At 58.6% G+C, this 15,447-nt stretch overlaps 2 protein-coding genes across 3 annotated transcripts; one reads left to right on the top strand and one right to left on the bottom strand.

Moving 5' to 3' along the window:
- Window positions 1-219: 219 nt before the first annotated feature.
- On the bottom strand, window positions 220-6,206 carry CSAD (cysteine sulfinic acid decarboxylase). Its single transcript, XM_079329112.1, is given in 18 exon segments — window positions 220-547; window positions 648-737; window positions 1,275-1,326; window positions 1,400-1,599; window positions 1,687-1,768; window positions 1,850-1,914; window positions 1,995-2,111; window positions 2,820-2,874; window positions 2,952-3,031; window positions 3,375-3,490; window positions 3,592-3,698; window positions 4,069-4,088; window positions 4,090-4,130; window positions 4,133-4,159; window positions 4,745-4,871; window positions 5,411-5,457; window positions 5,460-5,647; window positions 5,909-6,206. Coding segments are annotated over 17 exon segments (1,494 nt in total). The 5' UTR covers window positions 5,554-5,647; window positions 5,909-6,206; the 3' UTR covers window positions 220-373.
- Window positions 6,207-6,990: 784 nt separating this feature from the next.
- On the top strand, window positions 6,991-15,247 carry ZNF740 (zinc finger protein 740). 2 transcript variants are annotated; one of them, XM_079329079.1, is made up of 8 exons: window positions 6,991-7,027; window positions 7,567-7,881; window positions 10,615-10,746; window positions 11,695-11,781; window positions 11,885-11,944; window positions 12,090-12,204; window positions 12,320-12,438; window positions 13,781-15,247. In XM_079329079.1, exons 2-8 carry the CDS (start codon window positions 7,753-7,755, stop codon window positions 13,871-13,873), a joined length of 735 nt encoding a protein of 244 aa, XP_079185205.1. In that variant the 5' UTR covers window positions 6,991-7,027; window positions 7,567-7,752; the 3' UTR covers window positions 13,874-15,247. The 2 variants fall into 2 exon arrangements, with proteins under 2 accessions (XP_079185205.1, XP_079185204.1); XM_079329078.1 differs by lacking the exons at window positions 6,991-7,027; window positions 11,885-11,944 and having other exon boundaries at window positions 7,573-7,881.
- Window positions 15,248-15,447: the final 200 nt, after the last annotated feature.

The following is a 15,447-nucleotide window of genomic DNA, read 5'->3' as shown; positions in this document are numbered from 1 at the left end:
GTTTTTCAGGTGCTGACCCTTGGAAGATCTCCTTCCATACAAATTCCAACCTCTGGAGCTTCAGGAAGTCATGAGGATGTCAGGAGAGTCACAAGGCCACTGCATCCTGATCCCAGAATGCACAACCTCCTCTGGAACTTCCAGGGGAATTGAGGAACCCCCTACACCCCAAACCCCATTTTATGGGGTGGGGTTATATCAAATTATTATCAAATCAGCACCATTAAAAGTTGTTTTATTTTTATTCCACAAGTGTGATATTTTGGGGTTGGTTCTGATTTTTGGATGTGAGGAGGAAATCAAGGCTTTGCTCCTATTCCTCAGGGATGGGGGGCACGTTTTGGAGTCTTTCTCGGGGGTTTTTTGGGGGTGCTCACAGATCCCATCCCAATTCCTGGATCTCATCCAGGAAGAAGTCCAGGTCCTGGCGGGTGACAGCAGGATTGGTGATAATCTGCCGGAAGAAGTTGACTCGGGATCCGTGGGGTTGGTACCCCACCATCATGGAGCCCCTCCGGATCATCCTCTCCTTGATGGCTGGGGCCACCTAAGGGGAAACACCATTTTGGAAGGATTTTGGTTTTATGTTTGGGTTATTTTTTTGGGGATTTGGAGGGCTGCTGGGGGATGTAATCTGGAATTCTCACCTTTCCCAGTTTGTCCCAGAATTCTGGGGAGCTGTCCTGGCCCCTCAGGCTGGGTGGGATGAACCAGAAGCAGAGGTTGATGAATTCTGGCTGTGGGGAGAGGAAAAGGAAGGAGAACATGGCCATTCACCCAGTTCCCAGAATTTGATGGGGATTCAGACCTCCAAGAATTCAGACATGTGTATTTAATTGTCTGGGATTGGAACCTGCAGGATTTAATCCTCCAGGATTTAAACCTCCAAAATGGAAATTTCTACGATAATTTAAAACTCCAGGATTATTTAAATCTCCGGGATTTAAATTCCAGGATTTAAATCTTCAGGGTTTCAGCCTCTGGGGTTAACCCTAAGGAATTCAAAACTCTGGGGAATAATTTAAACGTTTGGACTTCCAATCTCCAGGATTTCTGACTCTGGCATTTAACCTCATGGATTTGTCCTCAGGGATTTAAACCTCCAAGATTTAGAGTTCTGGGACAATTCCAACCTCTGGGATTGAAAACTCAGGAATTTAAACCTTTGGGATTAACCCCCTGGGAGTTAAACCTCCAGGATCATTTAAATCTGCAGCATTCCAACCTCCAGCACTCTCAGGTGTCCACATCCCTCATTCCAACATCATCCCTACCTCCATCACCAGCCGGAATCCCTCCCTCCTCTTCACCTGCTCCAAGAGATACCTGGGGGGGACAAAGTGCTGACGGCCCGTTTGGGAGGGGGGGAGGGTCCCTGCGGGGCGGGGCCGGGGCTCACCGAGTGGCAGCGAGCGCGCGCTCCACGCGCCGCGCCAGCCCGCGCGTCCCCGCGGCTTTCCAGAGCATCCACAGCTTCAGGCCGTCGGCGCGGCGGCCGCACTGGGGGCTCTTGTCCCCCGTGTCCAGGGACACGTCGTAGAACTTGTCCCGCTGGAACAGGTATGTGGCCCCCACGCCGTGGCAGCGCTGCAGGAGCCCCTAGGGGTGGGCAGGGGGCAGCCAAGGTTAATGAGGGAGCCCGGGGAGGCGTCCCAGGGGCAGGAATTCAGGATGGGGGGCACCTACGGAGCTGTCACGGAGCAGGAATGCCGAGCACTGCAACCCCACCATCAACAGCTTGTGGGGGTTCCAGGTCACCGAGTCAGCTCTGGTGGGGGAGAGCAGCAGAGTTTAGGGTGCCCTGTGGGGAAAAGGGGATCCCCAAAAACTCGGAGCGGGAGGGACACACCTGTGGATGCCGGCAAGGAGGTGACGGAATTGGGGGGACAGGAGGGCGCTGCCTCCCCATGCTGCCTGCAGGGAAAGGGGGATCAGCACCCACAAGGGGGACCCACCCTTGGCCCCCCCCCAACCAGGGACCCCCCTGAACTCACATCCACATGCAGCCACAGCCCGTGGCGGGCACAGACATCGGCGATGGCGTCCAGCGGGTCGAAGCTGCCCAGGACAGTGGTGCCACTGGTGGCACACACAAAGAAGGGCTCCGAGCCCTGAGGGGGATTAGGGAGGAGCCTGGGCATGTTGGAGGTGCTGGGGGCATGGAAGGGGGTAGAGGGCAGGGGGGACAAAGGGAGCTGAAGGTGGCCAGGATGGTGGCACAAATAAAGAAGGGGCTTCATGTCTTGAGGGAGCATTTGGGAAAGTTTTGGGGGCAATTTGGAGGGGATCTGGAGAGGTCTTGGTTGATCTAGGAAGGTTTGGGGGGGATTTGGGAGATAGGGGACGGGGGCACAGAGGGTCAAAGCTGGCCAGGACGGTGGAACAAGAAAAGAAGGGCCTCTGAGCCCTGGGTAGGCATTTGAGGAGGCACAGGAGGTCAGTTGGGGGGTGGTTGGATGATACACGGGGACACTGGGGGTGCAGGAAACAGGGTTCAGAGGACTTTGGGGCAGACAGGGGAGTTTAAGGGGGACAAGAGGACTGGGAAGGACAAGGCACATTGGGTACATTGGAGGGCTGAAGGGACAGTGTGGGGAGGCATTGGAGATTCAGGTTATTTGGGGGACATTGGGAAGATTTGGGGAGACACTGGGGGACATGGTGGGAGGGGTTGTGGACATGGGAAGGGCTTTGGGAACATTGGAGAGGCTTTGGGGACTTAGAGAGGGACACAGACTTTGAAGGAGCTTTGGGAACACTGGGAAGGCCATTGGGGATACTGGGGATTTTGGGGACATCAGGGTGCAGCCTCTCCCAACCTCAGCTTTAACCCTCTGGATCTCCTTCTCCAGCTCTTCTGGGATCATCTTCCCCCTGAGGGGAAGGGACAGGGATGGAGATATGGAGGGACCCCCTTACCTGGGGCCCCCCCGGGACCCCCCAGCACCCACCTCTCGTCTGTCTGCACCAGGTGAACATTGTCTGTGCCAATTCCCAGGAGAGCAGCTCCTTTTAGGATGGAATAATGGCTCTGGGCAGGAAAACAGGACTAGGATTGGGGGATCCCAGGAACCAGATTGTGGGTAACCTCAAAGACCAGACTTGGGGTGACCCCATAGATGAGATTTCAGGGTGACCCCAGGGACCAGATTTGGGGTGATCCCATGGATCAGGTTTAGGGAAACAAACGGGATCAGCTTTGGGGTGACACCAGGATCAGGTAATGGGATGACCCCAGTTTCCAGCTTTGTGGGGATCCCAGGGATCAGGTTTTGGGGTGACTCCAGGAATAAGGTTTGGAATGACCCCATGAATCAGAATTGGGATGACCCTGAGGATCAGGTTTGGGGTGACCCTGAGCCACCCACTCCCACCTCCTGAGATGCAAACAGGGCCAGGCGAGGCAGGTGCCAGGTCCCTTTGCTCCGGCTCTCTGGGAAACGCTGGAATCGCGCCACGTTCATGGCCAACATGTTGGACATAGAGCCCCCTGCCCAGGGACAGGGACCTCCGTGTCACCCCTGGGGCACCATGGACAGGCTGCCAGGGGGAGGGGGGACAGGGATGATGCTCAGGGAGAGTCTGGGATACCGGGAGCGAAGATCCCGTCGCCGCTGCTCCACCCCACGAGCTCCCGGAGCTTGGCCAGGACCTGCTCCTCCAGCAGCACCAGCACCGGGGCCACCTCGTACGTGTATCTGCAGGGCCCGGCAGGAGTGGGAGGGTTCCCCTGAAACCTCAGAACCCCAAACACCTTCCCCCGCAGTCTCAGCACCCCAAAATCCTCCCACTCAGCACCCAAAACCTTCCCCACTCCATCAGCACCAGCACTGGGGGGTACAACAGGGGAGTCAGGATGGGGCTTTGGAGGGGCTTTTCTCATTTGGGCTCCTCAACACCCCCAAAGCCCTCCCTCCAAACCTCAGCACCCCAAAATCCTCCCCCAGCACCTCCCACTCCATCAGCACCAGGGGCTCCTCGCAGGTGGATGTGGGGGAGGGGGGGGTCACAGCAGGTTTTGGGGGCCCCCCCACCGCCAGCCCCCATTTGGGGGTGCCGGGGGCTCACGGGCTTGTGTTGAGGGTCTCCGGTGAGGAACCGCCCGGCCAGGGCGTGGTGGTCCAGCCCGAGAAAAGCTGGTTGAAGAACCGGGGGTGACCTGGGGGGACACGGGGACATGGACGTGGTCAGGGGAGGACTTGGGGGGGGACAGAGAAAGATAGGGAAGGGAATGGGGGAAATGGGGGAGGGCACATGAGAGGGCTGGGGATGGCGGAAGGGAAGGGAAGGGAAGGGAAGGGAAGGGAAGGGAAGGGAGGGAAGGGACGGGAAGGGAAGGGAAGGGAAGGGAAGGGAAGGGAAGGGAAGGAGGACGGGAAGGGAAATGGGAAGGGAAGGGAAGGGAAGGGAAGGGAAGGGAAGGGAAGGGAAGGAAGGGAAGGGACGGGAAGGGGGAAGGGAAGGAAGGACGGGAAGGGAAGGGAAGGGAAGGGACGGACCTGGGAGGTTCAGAGGAGACATAGGGGGATCATAAGGAAATTGGGGGAGACTGAGGGGGGGGACGGACATGGAGGGGCAGAATGGGGGAGTGGGAAGAAATGGGAAAATTGGGGGGCAGGGGGGATAATATAGGGGAATCGAGGGTGACACAGGAGTGACATGGGAGAATCAGGGGTGGGTAGGGAGCTGTACTGGGGCTGTACTCCTGTGTACTGGTGTGCACTGGTGTGTACTGGGAGCGCACCAGTGCGGACGCTGAGGCGCAGCACGTCCCGGCAGCGCTGCAGGAGCCGCTCCTGCCCTCCCCCTCGTTCCGCCAGCTCCAGATCCAGCAGCTCCCGCAGCTCCTGCGGCTCCTTCCAGTCACACACCTGGGAATGCACTGCGAATGACTGGGTGGGACTGGGAACCGCAGAGGGAATGGGCTGAGAATGGGACTGAGAATGGGACTGGGAACGGAAACAAGATTGGGAATGGCAGTGGGAATGGCAATGGGAGTAGGAATGGGAATGGGAATGGGACTGGCACCGGGACTGCAAACAGAATGGGGAATGGGAACGAGAATGGGCTGCAAGTGGGATCAAAATGGGACTAGAAATGGAAGCAAAATTGGGAAATGAGACTGGAAATGGGAATGGGACTGCAACTGGGACTTTATTCCCAGTCCCACTCCCAATCCTGTTCTGACTTATAAGATTGGGAATGGGAACAGGACTGGGAAAGGGAATGGGACTGGGAATAGGACAGGCAATAGGGAGACACTGGAGACCCCACCCCTTCCCAGGGGGCTCCTTCCAGTCACACACCTGTGGGGACAGGAAGGGGATTGGGACTGAGATTGGGACAGGAAATGGGAATGGGTTGGGTGGGATTGGGGACCCCCACCCTCCCAGATGCTATGGTGTCCAACCTTCTGTGTCACATCCGTGCCCTTCCTCACGCCCTCCTCCAGCAGGACTGGAACACTTCCTGAAGGAATTCCTCCCCAGCAGCAAGGTCCAGGCCAGGATCATCCAACAGGATGCTGTCCTCAATCCCAGAGGGCTCAGCCATGGCAGGACAACACAGGGAGACCCTGAATGCACTGGGAGGGACCCTGGGGATTGGCAGAAGGAGATGGGATGGGGGATCCCAGGATGAGCTTCTCCTGGAAGGAGAAAATCCTTGGATAAAGTTATCCTGGGTCTCCTGGGATAAGTGGTCCCAGCATGAGGTGATTGTGGGATAAGGATCTCCTGGGATAAGGTTCTCTCAGGATGAAATTCTCCTGGGATAAGCTGATTCCAGAATTGTGTTAGTCTGGAATGAGGTAGTTCTCGGGTAAGATGATTGCAAAATTAGGTGATCCCAGGGTGGGTTTCTCTGGGGATCAGGCTCAGTGGGCTCAGGGGCTCCCAGCTCCTCTCACCTCTGCCAGCTGGAATTTCCTGGGATGAGGTGCTGTCAGGCCCAGGCTGTTCTGGGATAAGGTGACTCTGGAACCAGGTGATCCCAGAATTAGGTGCTCTCAGGAGAAGCTTTTCTTGGGATCAGCCTCTCTCAGCTCCTCTCTCTCCCTTCCCCGGGATGGAATTTTCCTCTGGGCACGTCACCCAGGGGCAAGGAGCAAAGTCCAAGATTCAGAAGGGTTCTGGGGACAGGGGGGCAGGGTTAGGACTGTGTCCCTGGATCCGTGGGAAGAGAGATGAGTGGTGACCCCATATGTCCTGCCATTCCCAGTGCCCTCACAGCCCATTCCCAGTGTGGCCCCCCACCCATTCCCAGGGTCCTCAAACCTATTCCCGTTGTCCCCCCTGTCCCCAGTGTACTCCCCACCTGTCCCTGGTGTCCCCCCATCGTTCCCAGTGTGTGTCCCCAGCCGTGATTGATATGCTTTTGTCCCCAGTGTCCCCACAGCCATTCCCAGGGTCCCCCCAATCCCAGTGCCCCAGTTCCAGCATCCCCCTCCATTCCCGGACACCAGTACCTGCCCGGGGGTTGGGGTGGCAACAAAGAGAGGCAGAGGAAAGGGGGGGGGAGCAGCCCCCAAAAGGGCTCACGGGGAAGACCCCAAAAGAAGGGATCATAGTGGAGGGGGGGAGATACCCAAGGGAGGTTGTAGTGGGCGCCCCCAAAGGCGGGTCGCGAGTGGGGGCAGCGGGCGGAGGATTGTCGGTGGGAGGGCGCCAGTCCCGCTCCCGGGGGACCGGGGGAGCTGGGGTGGGGTCGGGCCGCAGTCGGTCCCGGTCTCGGTGAGTCCGGGGGGATGGAGGGAGCGGATCCCTCTCCTGGGGCGGCTCGGGGGAGCTCGGGGGCTCTGGGAGGGCTCCAGGCCGCGCCGTTGCCGTGGCAACTGCCCTCAGGCGTCATGGCGGCGCAGTGCTGGGCGTCCCGCCGCCACCGTGCGCATGCGCAGGCAGCTTTCACTTCCGCCCGGCGGCCGGCGGCCCCGGAAGCGGCGGCGGGGGCGGGGGTTTCCGCTTCCGGGTGGCGGCGGCGGGGGGGCGGCGGGGCCGGGCTCGCTCGGAGCGCGGAGGGGCCGCGGCAGGTACGGAGCGATCCCCCCGGAACCCCCCCGCGGGACCCTCCGCCACCCTGAGGCCGCCCTGGCCGCGCCCGGCACCGGGGGCCGGTCCCACCGGGGGTGGGAGGAGGGGAACGGGCCAAGGCTGCGAGGGGGTGGGGAGGGATTGGGGGAAGGTCCGTAACGGGAGAGGCGGCCCCGATCCCCGCCGTGACCCTCCCCAGGCCTTTCCCCGCTTGTGGCCCCTCCCCGGGACAGCGCCGCTGGGACCCCCCCGGTAACTCCCCGTGCCTTCCCTGGGATCTTCCCGGTGCCCTCCCCGGTAACCCGCGGGTGTCACCCCCCCGGGATCCCCCAGAATCGACCTCCCCTAGAGACCCCCCAGAGTCACCCACCCCCGGGAGCCGCTTTTCCCCTTCCCCGGGACACCGTCTGTCCCGGGAATGTCCCCCCGGGACACCCCCCGCGTCCCCCTGGGGGTGTCGCTGTTCCCCCCACCCCCCCCCCCCCGAGGTCCCTCCCTTCGGACCCCCCTTGACCCCCCGTTTTCCCCGTTCCCTCAGGCGGATCCCCCTGGACTCAGCTCTGTCCCCGCGGATCCAGCGCCCGCCCAGCTCGGGGGGTCCCGGTTTTGGGGGGGGGCCCGGCCCTGTGTCCCCCCCCCTTCCTGCCCCAGTGACCCCCCTGGCCGGAGGAAGAAGAAGAAGAAGAAGAGGAGGAGAAGGAGGAAGGAGGAGGAGGATGGAGGAATGGCGGCGCCGTGGCGGGTACTGGAGCCCGCCCAAAAATCCCTAAAATTTACTGATCCACCTTTTCTTACCCAAACGAGCTTTACCTGGGCGAGAAGTAAGGCCAAAGGCTCCCACAGCATGGCTCAGGTAATGAGCCCCCACCCCCTGCATCCTGACACCCCCAGGCCCAGGAATCTGGGGGAACAACGGCCCCAAAACAATGGGAAAAGGGAAAGAAGAGGGGGAGAGAGCTGGAGCTGGAGCTGGAGCTTCCCTCCCCCTGTGCCAGGGTGGGGGGGGTCTCCCCATCCCCCCATCCTCCAGGGAGATATCCCAGGATTATCCCTGTTTTCCCCAAATTATCCTGATTTTCCTCAGAAATATCCTGAGTTTTTCCCTTAGCCCTGAGGGCCTGTCAGGTCTCAAAAGAGGAGATGCCCTCAGCTCTTCCCAGGATTATCCCAAAATTTCACAGTTTTATCCCAATTTTTTTTTCCCAGGCTAGCCCAGTTTTCCCAGGATTATCCCAAAATTTCCACAGTTTTATCCCAATTTTTTTTTTCTCAGGATTAGCCCAGTTTTCCCCAGGATTATCCCACAATTTCCACAGTTTATTCCCATTTTTTTTTTTTCCCAGGATTAGCCCAGTTTTCCCCAGGATTATCCCAAAATTTCCACACTGTTATCCGAATTTTTTTTTCCCAGGATTATCCCAGTTTTCTCCAGGATTTCCCAAATTTCCCTAGGTAACCTAAAGGCAGGTTAGTAGTTCAGTAGGTGCTTTGGGGGTGTCTTTGCCTCCCTCAACATTTTTGGGCTTTTTCCAGAATTATTCCTGAATTCTCCCAGTTACCACTGGAATTTTTCCCAGTTTTCTCTGGGATAATCCAAATTTTCCCCAGGATTATCTTGAATTTTCCTTTTATCCATGAGATCTTTTCTGAGCTGGAAGAAAGGGTTTCACACCCCAAATACACCTTGGGGTCTCCCCAGAGTTACTCCACAATTATTGCAGTTTTCCCTGGTATTCTCCCAAAATTTTCTCAGGTTTATCCTGAATTTTCCATTATCCCAGTTTTCTCCACGATTCCCAAATTCCCTGGTAGCTGCTAGGTCCTGTCAGGTCTGGAATAAGGGGTACAGCCCCCAACTCTGCTTCTTTGTGGTCTTCCCAGAATTATTCAGAATTATCCCAAATTTCCACCATAATTCCCCATTTTTTTCCTGGATTATCACCTAATTTGCCATTGACCCTCAAATCCCAACCAGCCTCAAAAAAGGGGGTTCAGCCCTCTTCTACTTTTGGGGTCTTCCCATTTTTCCCCTGGGTTTATCCCACTTTTCCCCAGGAACTGCACAGTTCCCTTGAATTTTCCCATTTAAATCCTCATTGGGCTGAAAGAAGAAGGTTCAACTCTCTCTTTTCCATTTCTGGCTCTTCCCACAATTATTCTGGAATCATCCCAATTGTCCCCTGACATCATCCCAAAGTTTCCCCAGGAATATCCCAAATTTCCCTGACATCATTTCAAAGTTTCCCCAGGATTATCCCAAATTTCCTTGATGTCATCCCAAAGTTTCCCCAGGATTATCCCAAACCTCCCTCAAGATCATCCCCAAAGTTTTCCCCAGATTATCCCAAATTTCCCCTCCCAGTCATCCCAAAGTTCCCCAGGATTATCCCAAATTACCCCTCCCAATCATCCCAAATGATTGTCCCAAATATGCCTCAAGATCACCCCAAAGTGTCCTCAAATAATCCCAAATTTCTCCTGACATCATCCCATAGGTTCCCTGGGATTGTCCCAAATTTGCCTCCTAATCATCCCAAAATTTCCCCAGGATTATCCCAAACATCCCTCAAAATCAGCCCAGAGTTTCCCCAGTTTTATCCCAAAATTTCCCCTGACATCAGCCCAGAGGTTTCCCCAAGTTTATCCCAAATTTCCCCTGACATCAGCCCAGAGTTTCCCCAGCTTTCCACCCCAGTCACCCCAGTTTCCCCCGAGTTCCCCAGTTTTCACCCCACAGTCCCCCCCAGTTCCCCAGTTTCCCCCCAGTCACCCCCAGTTCCACAGAGTTCCCCAGTCACCCCAGTTTCCCCCAGTTCTCCAGTTTCCCCATTTCCCCTCCCAGGCACCCCGAGTTCCCCAGAGTTCCCCAGTTCCCCAGTTTCCCCAGAGTTCCCCAGTTTCCCCAGTTCCCCAATTTCCCCAGTCCCCCAGAGGTCCCCAGTTCCCCAGTTCCCCAGTTTCCCCAGTCACCCCCACTTTCCCCAGTTCCCCCAGTCACCCCAGTTTCCCCAGTCCCCCAGAGGTCCCCAGTTCCCCAGTTTCCCCAGTCACCCCCACTTTCCCCAGTTCCCCAGTCACCCAGTTCCCAGAGTTTCCCAGTTCCCCCAGTCACCCCAGAGTTCCCCAGTTCCCCAAGTTTTCCCCAGTCCCCCCACTTTCCCCAGTTCCCCAGTGCCCCAGAGTTCCCCAGTCACCCCAGTTTCCCCAGTCCCCCAGAGTTCCCCAGTCCCCCCCCCAGAGTTCCCCAGTTTCCCCAGTCACCCCCACTTTCCCCAGTTCCCCAGTTCCCCCAGTCACCTCAGTTTCCCCAGAGTTCCCCAGTTCCCCAGTTTCCCCCAGTCACCCTGAGTTCCCCAATTCCCCCGGTTCCCCCAGTTCCCAGTTTCTCCCAGCACCCCAGTTTCCCCCGAGTTCCCCAGTCACCCCAATTTCCCCAATCCCCCCCCAGACCCCCAGAGTTCCCCAGTTCCCCGGTTTCCCCCAGTTCCCCAGTTTTCCCCAGTTTCCCCCCCAGTCCCCCTCCCCTTGCCGCGCTCCCCGCGCTGTGCCCCGCCCCGGGGCGGCGCTGATCCCGCTCCCGTTCCAGGCTTCCCTCCTGGCCTGCGAGGGGCTCTCTGGCGTCTGCCTGGTCCCCACCGTGGCCAGCAAGAAGATGATGCCCAAATCCGGCGGGAAGCAGGACGGGAGCCGGGAGCGGGGCTCCAGCCCCGACCTGCTGGTACGGAGGGTTCCTGGCGGGACCTGCCCCACCCACTGCGGGCCCCGCCTTTAACCGGGGTTTCCACCTTGAATTTGTTTTTTTCTACCTTTAAGTTCTTTTTTTTTTCCTGCTTTTGTTTTGGGGGTTTCCGACTAATTTTTTTCCTGCTTTAATTTGGGGTATACTGCTCCTAATTTGGCTTTTCCTGCTTTAATTTGGCTTTTTCCTCCTTTAGTTTTCCTGCTTTAGTTTGATTTTCCCACTTCTCATTTTACCTTTTCCTGCTTTAATTGAGTTTTCATCCTTTCATTTCCCATTTCTGGCCCTTATTTAATTTTTCTTTCTTCACTTGCCCTTTCTTTCATTGGACCTTTCCTCCTTCTCTTGGATTTTTCCTCCTTCATTTGGTTATTTCCTGCCTTGGATTTTCCTGTTCTAATTTCATTGTTTCCCCTTCAATTCCATTATCCCCCAACCTCTCTATTCCCTGCTTACCCTGAACCCCCTTCCCCAATTTCCTACCCCTATCTACCCTCCCTAATCCCCCACCCCAATTCCTGCTCTCCCAATCCCTCCTCCCCAATTCCCTCCCTCTTCCCAATCCCTCCCCACCTATCCCCCATCCCAATTCTTGCCCCCCAATCACCCCTTCCCAAACCCCTCCCTGCCAATTCCTGGTCCTGCAATCCCCACTTCCCAATCCCCCCTCCCCAATTCCTGCCCTGTTCCCAACCCCTCCCAATGTCTGCCCCCCACTCCCCCCTTTCCAAACTCCACCCCAATTCCTGCTCTCCCAATCCCTCCCCGATTCCCTCCCTCTTCCCAATCCATCCCCACCTATCCCCCCCATCCCAATTCTTGTCCCCCAATCCCCCCTCCCCAATTCCTGCCCTGTTCCCAACCCCTCCCAATGTCTGCCCCCCACTCCCCCCTTTCCAAACCCCACCCCAATTCCTGCCCCCCCAGTCCCTCCGCCAGGACCCCGACAAGCCCCGTGCCCGCAAGGACGACGATGCTCCCGAGGCCTCCAACCCCAAGAAATCCATGAAAAAGGCAGGTCCCCTCCCCCAGCGGGAGGTCCCCCCTCGATTTTGGGCTCTGGAGGGGGTCGGGGGCCATCCTGGGGGCCGCTGACACCCCCTCGCCCCCCCGGCAGCGCCGCAAGCGGGTTCCCAGCGCCGAGGGACCCCCGAGCTCCTCCCGCCGAGGATCGCAGGTTTGCCGCCGCGCCGCACGAGGAGGAGGAGGAGGAAGACAATCTCCCAAACTCCGGCAGGCGCAGGACGGCCGGGGGGGGGGGATTTGGGGGGGGCTGCTGGGGGTCTCCCCGGCTCTGAACCCCTAAATCCCCCCCGTTTCAGATGGTGGTGATTGAGCAAAACGGCTCCTTCCAGCTCAAGAACTTCATCTGCGACCACTGTTTCGGCGCCTTCCGGAGCAGTTACCACCTCAAACGGCACATCCTCATCCACACCGGTAGTGAGCCCTGGTTAATGAGCCCTGGTTAATGAGCCCTGGTTAATGAGCTGCCCCCCACCCCTGTGCCCATTCCCGCCCCTCTCCCGGCGCTGACTCCCTCCCGGAATTGCAGGGGAGAAGCCGTTCGAGTGCGACATGTGCGACATGCGCTTCATCCAGAAGTATCACCTGGAGCGGCACAAGCGGGTGCACAGCGGGGAGAAACCCTACCAGTGCGAGCGCTGCATGCAGGTATCCCCAGGGAGGCCCGGGGTGGGGGAGCCCTGGCTGGGGGTGGGGCATCCCTTGCAGTGTGTGGGGTACCCCTGGCCATGTGTGGGGCACTCCTGTCTGTGTGTAGGGCACACCTGGCAACATGTGGGGCACTCCTGTCCATGTGTGGGGCAGCCCTGGCAGTGTGTGGGGCACCCCTGTCCATGTGTGGGGCACTCCTGTCCATGTGTGGGGCACTCCTGGCAGTTTGTGGGGCACCCCTGTCCATGTGTGGGGCACTCCTGTCCATGTGTGGGGCACTCCTGTCCATGTGTGGGGCACCCCTGGCAGTGTGTGGGGCACTCCTGTCCATGTGTGGGGCACTCCTGGCAGTTTGTGGGGCACTCCTGTCCATGTGTGGGGCACCCCTGCCCATGTGTGGGGCACCCCTGGCTGTGTGTGGGGCACCCCTGGCAGTGTGTGGGGCACTCCTGTCCATGTGTGGGGCACTCCTGGCAGTGTGTGAGGCACTCCTGGCAGTTTGTGGGGCACTCCTGTCCATGTGTGGGGCACTCCTGTCCATGTGTGGGGCACCCTTGCCCATGTGTGAGGCACTCCTGGCAGTTTGTGGGGCACTCCTGTCCATGTGTGGGGCACTCCTGTCCATGTGTGGGGTACCCCTGGCAGTGTGTGGGGCACTCCTGGCAGTTTGTGCGGCACTCCTGTCCATGTGTGGGGCACTCCTGTCCATGTGTGGGGCACCCCTGCCCATGTGTGAGGCACTCCTGGCAGTTTGTGGGGCACTCCTGTCCATGTGTGGGGCACCCCTGGCAGTTTGTGGGGCACCCCTGTCCATGTGTGGGGCACTCCTGTCTGTGTGTGGGGTACCCCTGGCAGTGTGTGGGGCACTCCTGGCAGTTTGTGCGGCACTCCTGTCCATGTGTGGGGCACTCCTGTCCATGTGTGGGGCACCCCTGCCCATGTGTGAGGCACTCCTGGCAGTTTGTGGGGCACTCCTGTCCGTGTGTGGGGCACCCCTGTCCATGTGTGGGGCACTCCTGTCCATGTGTGGGGCACCCCTGGCAGTGTGTGGGGGCACTCCTGTCCATGTGTGGGGCACCCCTGGCAGTGTGTGGGGCACCCCTGGCAGTGTGTGGGGCACTCCTGTCCATGTGTGGGGCACTCCTGTCCATGTGTGGGGCACCCCTGGCAGTGTGTGGGGCACTCCTGTCCATGTGTGGGGCACTCCTGGCAGTGTGTGGGGCACCCCTGTCCATGTGTGGGGCACTCCTGTCCATGTGTGGGGCACTCCTGGCAGTTTGTGGGGCACTCCTGGCACTCTCAGCACAGCCCCAGAACTGACTGACCCCTGTCCCTGCAGAGCTTCTCCCGCACGGACCGGCTGCTCCGACACAAGCGCATGTGCCAAGGCTGCCAGACCAAGACCCCTCCCGACTCCCAGCTCCTGCTGTGAAAATCTGGGAATCCCGGGAAGTTCAGGGGGTGTGGGAGGGGGGTGTTTCCTCCTGCACGCCCCACATCACCTGCTCTGCCTCACCTGGATTTCTCACCCCCTCTAAGGATGGGGAAGAGCCCGAGCGCTGACAGCGTGAAAAAACTTGGATCGTTCCTGCCCTCCGGCCTAAAAACTCGGATTATGATCCCAAAAATCCTCCTGGAATCTTCAAGTGCCCCCCCCCCCCACCATCATTATACCCCTGAATCCACCCCTCCCCCTCTTAGGAAAGACTGGGAACCCCCACACTGCCCGAAATCCCGGCGGATCCGGGATCCCTGTGCACAGGTAGGAGGGTCCTGCTGGGAACAGCAGCATCAACCCCTCTCAGAGAAGAGGAGGGAAACTGAAGATGTTGGGGCTGCTTCAGCTTGGGGGGTGGGTGCACCCCCAGCTGTTTTTTGGGAAATAGGAAACAAAAAATGAATTTGGGAGCCCCCCTTGAGCGGTGCATGCTGTGGGACACTCGGCAGCACTTCCCATTTCCTCTGAACTCCTTCACATTTTGGGGGGTTTCTCATATGTCTGCAGTTTTGGGGTGCTGCCTATGTCCCCCCATGATGGGAGGTCTGTGCCCTGGGGGGGGGGGGGGGGTGGGGGAGGGGCTCCCCAGCTTCCTGGAAAACCCTGTTCCAAGGGAAAGGAAAATGCCTGGATCAGGGGCAAGGCAGGGGGAGAGTGGGGGGCAGGAGTAGCCACAAGCCCCCAAAAGCCACACCCCTGTTCCCCCCACCCCCCTTCATTTTGGGGGTGTCCCTGCCCCCCCATCACAGACTGCTCCAAGGGGCAAGAGACATGTGCCCATTGTACCCTGAGCCCCCTTTCTGGGCCTGCAGGAGTTTTGGGGGTGGGCCCAAATATTGAGACTTCTCCCCCAATGAGACTTCAAGAAGGACTTTGGCTCTGCTGAGCCCATTCCCCCAAATTTGTGGGGCCCGGGGGGGGGGCAGTTTGGGGGCTCCAGCAGAGTTTGGGGGGGGTGGGGGGGGGGTGGGGGTGGAGGGTTCTGGGGAGGGGGGGGATTTGGGGCACTCCAGGGCCCCCCACCTGTGAGGGCTCCCAGGTCCCTCACACCCCCCAGGCTTCATTTTTGGGGTGATTTGTTGGGATTTAGGGTTTAATACAGTTATTTTGCTATGGGGAGGGGAGGGCAGCAGGGTGCAGCCCTGGGGGGGTGGGGGTGGGGGGGTCACTTTTAAACTGTAGTTTTTTCTAAGGGTCCCCAAATTTTGTGTCCCCCCTTCCCACTGTGTCCCCTGCCCCCACTGTGTGTCCTCCCCCACTTCCTTTAGGGCTTATTTAAATAAAAAATTGGGTTTTTGCTTTTTTTAACCCCAAATTTGAGTCCTTTGGGGGAGTGAGGGGGGCCCCAGAAGCCATTTATGCCAAACAAGGTGAGGAGGGGGCTACATTGGGAATATGGGGGCTTTTAAATTGGGGAGGAGTCTAGAGGTGCCCCCCCCCTTTATTGCTGGGGATCCTCCCTTATTCTGGGGGGTCCCCAGGTTTCCCCTCTCCCTCCCCAAGTCCCA

Source organism: Erithacus rubecula, assembly GCF_903797595.1.
Source record: "Erithacus rubecula genome assembly, chromosome: 31".
In the NCBI taxonomy this organism is placed as follows: Eukaryota; Metazoa; Chordata; class Aves; order Passeriformes; family Muscicapidae; genus Erithacus; species Erithacus rubecula.
Note: the sequence above shows the minus strand (reverse complement) of the source record. Positions and strands in the feature narration are given on the sequence as shown.

Excerpts from the sequence above, each read along its gene's own strand:
- ZNF740 (XM_079329079.1), top strand. The coding sequence starts at position 7,753 with ATGGCGGCGCCGTGGCGGGTACTGGAGCCCGCCCAAAAATCCCTAAAA. Across the intron at positions 10,747-11,694 it reads GCTCCAGCCCCGACCTGCTG|TCCCTCCGCCAGGACCCCGA; the intron begins GTACGGAGGGTT and ends CTGCCCCCCCAG. Across the intron at positions 12,439-13,780 it reads AGTGCGAGCGCTGCATGCAG|AGCTTCTCCCGCACGGACCG; the intron begins GTATCCCCAGGG and ends CTGTCCCTGCAG.